We start from the raw sequence: 8,389 nt of genomic DNA, 5'->3' as shown, positions 1-8,389 counted from the left end.
GGGGCTGGGGAGGGCCCGTGGGAAGATGATTCTTGAGTGAAGACCAAAGGGAGGTGAAGGAATGAGCCGTGTTCACACCTGCAGGAGGAGCTTTCCAAGCAGAGGGAACGGCAGGTGCGGAGGCCCTGGGACAGCAGCGTGGGGGGATGGGCTTGAGAAAGAGCAAGGAGGCCAGGCGGCGATGGGGAGAGAAGCGGGTGTGAGGTCAGGGTATGGGGACACGCAGCACCTCGTGGACTGGGCCTCCCACATCACTCAGGGTCTGGGCAGAGGAGCAACCTGGCCGGACTTGTGTTTTTAAAGCGGCCCTCTGGCTGCTGAGTGAGCGAATCGGACAGCGAGTCCGTTTCCTGTGTGGCTACTGTGTCCCAGGCACTGAGCCGGGTCCTGGGGAGAGAGGTGTGCAGGCCCCCACGGCGCTCACGGAGGCCCATCTGGCTAGTTCCCTTCTCGTCAAGTGTCACCTCCCCCAGGAAGCCACCTTCTCCCGCTCTGCTGGCCCCTTTGCTCCATTCAGCCATCATCTAGTTTATGGTCCTTGTCTCTGTCCAGATGGTCTCCCCTGAGGCTGAGCGCTACTCTTCTCTTCTCACAAGCATGTTCCCTGAGGGCCCGAGGGGCCCAGAGAGTGGAGGAATCGGTGAACAAAGGAGCCCCAGGCCCAGCCTGCCCGGCCTCACTCTGTCTCTCGCCATCTTTTGCAGATGGGTTTGCAGGCATGGAGAGCGTGTGGAAGGACCGAGTTCTTGCTGGCAGAGGAGGCTGGCTGCTGAGCCAGGGCGTGTCTCCAGGAGGCCTGCCAGGCTGCCTGGATCCCCACCTCGCCACCATGGGCCGGCCATGCTGGTCAGTTTCCAGCCCATGACGTGGTCACGGTTCCCTGCCTCAGCCTTGGCGAGCAAGTCACGGGCTCCTGGCACCACCCTCGGGCCACAAGACCCCTCTGTCCTGGGAGGGGTTGACTCCGGCCCCCCTTGGCCCCCAGGCTGCACCCAGTCGCCCACCGCTTTGCACCCGAGCTTCCTGGCCTCTAAAGGGGAAACTATGCAGCTGTCCCCTGGGGTTACAGTAAATGGCGGCCAGGCCTCTCTTAATAGTGAGCACCGTCCAGGTCAGTGTGTACCGGGTCCCCAAGTGCCAGGCACATTCACACGGTTGCAAGCTCTGTCTGCCAGGCAGGATGGCGCAGTGGAGAGAACACAGACTTTGGAGCCAGGTGGCCTGGGTTCAAACCCCGCCCTGCCACTTGCTGGCCGGAGGAGTCTGCATGAGTTACCGGACTTCCGAGCCTCAGTTCCCTCACCACAGGGTGGCTGCGAGTGTTTAATGAGTTAATATGTGTGAAATGCTGAGAAGGTTGCCTGACATGTGCGTGGTGGACAGTCAGTGTTCACTGAATGAATGAATATAACCCTTGCTCCAGTATTACCGTCTTGCTGCTGGTTCAGGCAGACCTGGGGCCCCTCATGTCCCAGGCATTCACACAGTCCCACCGCAAGCCTCTCTTGTTCCTCCCAACCTCCTGCAAGGCACCCAAGAATGTTCCTGCTGCTGGCCAGCAGCAGCCTGGGCATCAGGAGAGAATGAGAGTCCAAGGGCAACAGTACTAGTCGAGTCACAGACTATATATAGCACAACCTCCCTGTCCCTCTCCCTCCAGGCAGGGGCTGGGGAAGCCAGGGGCCCAGGAGACCCCGTCCTGTCTTGCCCAAGGGCTTCGGGACCCGGCCAGCATGCCCACGTGCCTAGAGTCCTCCCGGCCTGCTCCTGAGCGAGCTTGGCTGCCAGCACCCAGTCCCCCCAGAGCCCCAGGCCTCCTGCTAAAAGTCCCTGTGGCTGCTGGCAGTTCTTCCTCTTGGACGAGCTCCAGGCCCGGCTGGTGGAACTGAATGGGACCGAGAGGTGCAGGCATTGGGCCTCAGATCCTAGGCTACCAGCCTGGTAGTTCAAAGGGGACAGGCCTTGCCAGGCAGAGAGGCCAGACCCTGCGCTGGGCCCATGTTGGCCTCGCGTCGTAGGTCGTGCTGGCCCAGCCCTTGGGGAGCTCACAGGTATGTCACAGAGTGAAAGGGACCCTGCTCAGACCTCAGTCCATGGCCCGCTGCCCCCATTTTACAGATGAGGACGGAGGTGGGGCTCTGAGCACCTGGCAGGCCCGTGGGCTCTGGAAGCCGGCGTCGGCTGTGGCTGGTGTTTGTAGGAAGTGTCTCTCTTGGGTCAGGGATGCCAGCAGCCTGCCCGAAAGGGGTGCTCGTCTCTTACAGACCAGCCGCTTCCTGCTGGAGGCTCCTGACGTCATCCGGGGAGATGACGTCCAGGCCCCCCGACTGCCTGCCGCGGCTGCTCCGGGGTGCCCGGAGGCGGCGGGTCTGCACCCTGCTCATCATCGGCTTCAAGTTCACGTTTCTGGTCTCCGTCATGGTCTACTGGCACACCGTGGGAGAGCCCGGGGGCCAAGGACAGCTCTCTAACCTGCCTGCTGACATACCCTGCCCGCACTTGGTCCCCCACACACCGCCCTCCGGCACCCCCACTCCCGGCAGCATCTTCTTCCTGGAGACTTCCGACCGGACGGACCCCAACTTCCTGTTCATGTGCTCGGTGGAGTCAGCAGCCAGGGCCCAGCCTGAGTCCCGGGTGGCGGTCCTGATGAAGGGGCTGCCCGGCGGGAACGCCTCCCTGCCCCGGCACCTGGGCCTCTCGCTTCTGGGCTGCTTCCCCAACGTGCAGCTGCTCCCGCTGGACCTGGAGGAGCTGTTTCGGGACACGCCCCTGGCAGCCTGGTACGCGGCCCTGCAGCGGCGGTGGGAGCCCTACGTGCTGCCCGTGCTCTCCGATGCCTCCAGGATCGCGCTCATGTGGAAGTTTGGAGGCATCTACCTGGACACGGACTTCATCGTCCTCAGGAACCTGGGGAACCTGACCAACGCGCTGGGCACGCAGTCCCGCTATGTCCTCAACGGCGCCTTCCTGGCCTTCGAGCGCCACCACGAGTTCATGGCGCTGTGCATGCGTGACTTCGTGGCCCACTACAACGGCTGGATCTGGGGCCACCAGGGCCCGCAGCTGCTCACGCGGGTCTTCAAGAAGTGGTGCTCCATCCGCAGCCTGGGCGAGAGCCACGCCTGCCGCGGCGTCACCACCCTGCCCTACGAGGCGTTCTACCCCATCCCCTGGCAGAACTGGAAGAAGTACTTCGAAGACATCAGCCCCGAGGAGCTGTCCCGGCTGCTCAATGCCACCTACGCTGTCCACGTGTGGAACAAGAAGAGCCAGGGCACGCGCTTCAAGGCCACGTCCAGGGCACTGCTGGCCCAGCTCCACGCCCGCTACTGCCCCACGACGCACAAGGCCATGAAGCTCTACCTGTGAGGGGCCTGCCTGCCTGGCTCCCTCCCTGCACCCGGCGTCCTGAAGGAGAGGGCTCGGCCACCCTTCCTGGGGAGACCGGAGCTGCTGCAGCGCGGGATCTGGGGCAGGCAGCGGGGAGGGCGGGGAACTGTCGGCCCAAGAGCTGTTGCTGGAAGGCGTGCTGCGGGCCCCGGGACCTGCTCCCTTCAAGCTAGCGGGAGGCTGGTGGGACTGGTCGCCTCTACCGCCTAGGCCAGTGCACTGTCACAGGGTAGAGGCGACCAGTGGTGGGGGAAGGGGGCCCAGCCAGAATCAGCCCGAGGGCACCGGGTGAGCATCCTGGGTCTTGCAGACAACAGGCAAGCCCGGCAAGTGTGAAAGCATCTTCCAGGGCAGCGCGGGAAGCAGGCAGGCTGGGGCCGAAGTGCCCGCGAGGGGAGCGCGGAGAAGCCCAAGGAAAAGGGGTAGGAAGGAGGGAGAGGAGGCCGCTTGTGGGGTAGCCGGGAGGCACACCCAGCTTCGTGAGCCCAAGGGGTGGGGCGCTTCTGGGGTTTGGGTTTCTTTTCCAGGGGGGCCGAGGCCGGCAGAGCTGGCCTGGGGAGCTCTTTGGGGGAGGGCCTGCCTGCCCACCTCATCCTTCTTTCCAGAAATGTTGCAGGAGTGACGTGTGCCAGCTGCCCACTCAGGGGCAGGGGCCCTGGAGTTCTTGTGGCTCAGGAAGAGCATTTTAAAGGAAACAGCCCCTACCCTACCCACAATAAACACAATAAAAGTGAGAATAATGAATACGATAAAGGCGACTCACCAACATCTAGTGCTTTTTGCTTGATGATATACATTCATTCGCACTGTTAGCCCCGCCCTGCAGCTGAGGAGGCAGCTGGGGCTGGCGGTGGTGGGGGGGGTACGTGCCTGAGGTCATGCAGCCTGCCTAGGTCGCGGGGGTGGGGGGAGTGGCGGCGGGGACCTGGCCGCTGGGCAGGCTCACAGCCGCGATGCCTCCGTCAGGCCCCATGCCCACCCCCACCCCATAATGAGCCTGAATCTATTCTAAACTGAGCCAAATAAGGAGCCCACCACCAGACTGGGGGCATGTACCTCCAAGCTCAGAGGAGGCCCAGGGAGGGCCCCACGATGCACAAGGCCATGAAGCTTTGCAGGCAGCTTCTGCTGGCAGAATCCAGAGGCTCTAAACACCTCCCCCTCTGGGGGCGTGTGAGGCCTCTGGGATCTCTCCTGCCTCACCATGGCTGTCTGGCTGAGAACCTAGGAGAGACAGAAGTACCATGCTGGCGGCCCCAGGAATGGGCAGAGGAAAACCTGCTCCTTGCAGGGTGAGGCCCCAGCTGGTTTGTGTTGAGGACGAACGCTGCCTGTGAGAGCTGAGCGTTCTGCCGGGCTGGAGAAGCCCTCCCTGTAGGAAGCTAGGATGGGGGATGCTGTCAGGAACTCTGGGGCTCAGTAGGCTGCTCTTTGGCAGCTGAGGGGGCGGTGTTTAGAGGCCTCTGGATTCCGCCAGCAGAAGGTCTCGGGCAGGACTGCCCTGGTGGCGCAGTGGTTAAGAATCCGCCTGCCAACGCAGGGGACACGGGTTTGAGCCCTGGTCCGGGAAGATTCCACATTCCGCGGAGTAACTAAGCCCGTGAGCCGCAACTACTGAGCCTGCGCTCCAGAGACCACGAGACACAGCTACTGAGCCCACGTGCCACGACTACTGAAGCTTGCGCGCCTAGAGCCTACGCTCCGCAACAAGAGAAGCCACGACAATGAGAAGCCCGCGCACCACAAGGAAGACCCAACACAGCCAAAAAGATAATGTAACACAATTAATTAATTAATTAATTTAAAATGGTCTTGGGCAGCCTGGTAAGGAGGTGAGATCCATGGCTCTAGGGGTATTCAAGAGCAGGTAATGTTTCTGATGAAAACCATGAATACTGTGTCAGTTATTTCTCCAACCACAACATCACCTCACCTATCTTTTAAAATTTTTTTAGAATGAGTAGATTTTACTTTAATAATACAAACAATATCTCTCTCTCTCTCTCGAGCAAGTGGGCTGACCTCTTAGTGTGGAACATTGTTTTTGTTTGCTTGTTTTTTGTTTTTTTTATAAATTTATTTATTTTTGGCTGCATTGGGTCTTCGTTGCTGCGCACAGGCTTTCTCTAGTTGCAGTGAGTGGGGGCTACTCTTCGTTGCGGCGCGCGGGCTTCTCATTGCGGTAGCTTCTCTTGTTGCGGAGCACGGGCTGTAGGCGCGCGGGCTTCGGTAGTTGCAGCACGCGGGAGCAGTAGTTGTGGCTCGCGGGCTCTAGAGCACAGGCTCAGTAGTTGTGGCGCACGGGCTTAGTTGCTCCGCGGCACGTGGGATCTTCCCGGACCAGGGCTCGAACCCACGTCCCCTGCATTGGCAGGCGGATTCTTAACCACTGCACCACCAGGGAAGTCCCGAAGCACTGTTTAGTCACTTGGCCATCATATCATGAGTGCCTACTAAGTGGTCACGTACAGAGATGAAACAGACATGTCACTCCCTCACCCTAAACTCTTCCATGGCTCCCTGTTGCCTAGGGAACAAAGCCTAACTCCTGGGCCCAGCATTCAAGGCCTTCCATAATCTGGCCCAGCCTCCCTCTCTAGCCTTGAGCATTGCCTTCCATTGGCATTAAAGCACATTCTTGACTGCCCTCCCCACCCTGATGGCCATGTGTTGGTACTCTCTATGCCTTTGCTGCTTGCCTGCAGCGCCTTCCCAAGCACCTTCACCAACAAACTCCTGTTCTTTGCCATAAGGCTGATGTCTCCTCTAGGAAGCCTTCCCTGACTGCCCCCTCCTCCAGCCCCACAGCTTTCAGACATCCCCCATGACCATTGGAGTCTTGGCCCATCCCTCCAAAGATCTTGAAGGGCAGAGCCATGTCAAGCCTCTCTCAGCGTCTTTCCTGAGGTGGGGCTCAGGCTCATGGCAGGGGGACATCCATGGCTTTGCAGAGGCCTCAGGAAGTTCCCACCAGTCCATGCAGAGCTGAGGGCCCAGAGGGACCAGCTCTGTACCCCTCTCTCTGGGAGCATCAGTTAGGGATCCTTGGGCCCACAGCCACCCTGGACACCTTCTAACCCAAAGAATCAGGCCAGACCAGAGCAGCTGCAGCCAGCTCTGCAGGAGTACAGGTTTACAGGCCTTCTCAGAGGACCCCATCCTGGCATGGTGGTCAGGGTGGCAGCCTTATCCCTAGAGTCTCCTCACACCATGCCAGGCAGGGCCCTCCAAGGATGGGAGAACTCTCAGGTGTTCCTGGCATCCTTGTCTCTGAGAAGGTGGGCAGGGAGGGACAGAGAGGGGATACAGAGGTTTGGGGTTGACTTTTTTCTCTTTCACATTCTAGTAAGGACCCTCCATTCATTGGCCAGGATGGTTGTGGGCTGTACCTCGCTGAGCCCTCCCCTCACTAAGGCTGCCCCACACCCAGCATCTTAATGCAGCAAGCTCTACACCAGGCAGGATCCACCAGCCAGAAATAACAGCAGCAGCCTGGGGAATAGAGGCCTCGAGGGTGGGCATAGGTGGAGCCGAGGTAACAGGAGAAAGGCTGATTCATCTCCAGGCTGTGAGGCCACACAGTGCCCCCTGCTGCCCTCACCCCCTAGCCTGGAGGCCCCCAGCCTCGCCTGTCCTGATGCTGTGCTCTGGTACCTCCTCTGGGCTGGGAGGAACTGTCCTAATGCCCAGGGCAGGGCAGGGGCGCCCAGAGATCACCCTTCCCTGCTTCCTGGCCCTGGCCAGAGCTGTGCCTGTGACCTCTTTTACAAAGAGGAGACGGGCGGTACCCACTTCTAGCCTGCTTGTGACGATCACATGAGCCAGCACAGCGCCTGGCATGGAGCACGTTATATACAACACACCTCCGTTTCTACGTGGGGAAACAGGCTCAGCCAGTGCTGTGATTTGAACCCAGGCCTTGGCTGTCCTGAGGAAGGAGCTCAGGGCAGGGAGGAGGCTGGCTGGGGGGCTAGAGAGGGCTCTAGTGCCAGCCTGGGGTGGGAGCTTGGACTCCTCGTCACCTCCTTTGTGCGACGCCCACGGACCGGAGCCCAGAGCCCTCCCTGGGCCCCTCTGCCTGGACCAGAGACCCTGTGCGTCCTACTGCTCCGTCCCCGGCAGCCTCAGGCTGCCCACCCCACGCCCCACCCCCACCTTTGGAGTGGGAGCTGGAACATTTGTTGGGCATTTGTTCTTAAGTTCTGGGAAAGGAGAAGGAAGGGAGGGGCGGGCTCCGGGGGAAGGCTCCCCTGGGGACAGTAATCAGATCCTAGGAACCATGTTATTTGTTTCTGGCAGATGTGTTTACAGATGTTTTTGTCTGGAGGTTGGGGAAGAAGATGAGGACCCATTCCTTTATTGGGGGGCAGCAAGTGGCGCAGCAGGGGCCCAAGGCAGGTTTGCTATCAATTATTTAATGAAGCTTCCTGGCTGGCCAGGCACAGGCAAGCAAGGAAGTAGCTTTTCCAGCAGGGTAGGGGAATAAATCCCCCTTGCTGCTGTATCAATATTCAACTTCTTGTTTACACGTTCAGCTGGAGTGTCCTCTCTCTGAGAACGAGGATGAGGCGTAACTTAGGACCATATTCCTGGAAGTCTGGTTTCATGGTTCACTTGTTCCTAAATCTCTGTTTGTCCTAAAGTGGACCAGCCAGTGCAAGCCATGCTGGGAAGTCTGCTGTGAGGTGGAGGGGTCAGGACTGGACACGGCTTCGGGGCCTGACAACTGACCGTGGACTCAAGTGTGATGTAGGCTCTGCGGTGGGGTGTGGGGAGGGCATCCACCTCCCTGGGCCGGAAGCAGCAGCAGGAGGGAACCAAGGTGGTGGGCGAGACTGAACTCAGTGGGGTGGGGGGAGGAGACACGCCCAAACAGGAAGACGTTCCTCGTAGCCACATAGTCCACCGTCAGTGAAAATCAGAACACAGCCCCAGCCCCCATCAACTTCCAAGGAGAGAAAGAGCAGAGAGGAGGGCCTGGCTGCTAGAAACAACT

General features: G+C 60.0%; 1 protein-coding gene across 2 annotated transcripts; it reads left to right on the top strand.

Moving 5' to 3' along the window:
• Positions 1-30: 30 nt before the first annotated feature.
• On the top strand, positions 31-4,171 carry A4GALT (alpha 1,4-galactosyltransferase (P1PK blood group)). Of its 2 annotated transcripts, none has more exons than XM_028484900.2 (2): positions 31-846; positions 2,265-4,171. In XM_028484900.2, the coding sequence occupies exon 2, from the start codon at positions 2,308-2,310 to the stop codon at positions 3,370-3,372; it is 1,065 nt and encodes a 354-aa protein (XP_028340701.1). In that variant the 5' UTR covers positions 31-846; positions 2,265-2,307; the 3' UTR covers positions 3,373-4,171. The 2 variants fall into 2 exon arrangements, with proteins under 2 accessions (XP_028340701.1, XP_028340702.1); XM_028484901.2 differs by having other exon boundaries at positions 31-1,111.
• Positions 4,172-8,389: the final 4,218 nt, after the last annotated feature.

Source organism: Physeter macrocephalus, unplaced genomic scaffold, assembly GCF_002837175.3.
Source record: "Physeter macrocephalus isolate SW-GA unplaced genomic scaffold, ASM283717v5 random_267, whole genome shotgun sequence".
NCBI classification, from domain to species: Eukaryota; Metazoa; Chordata; class Mammalia; order Artiodactyla; family Physeteridae; genus Physeter; species Physeter macrocephalus.
Note: the sequence above shows the minus strand (reverse complement) of the source record. Positions and strands in the feature narration are given on the sequence as shown.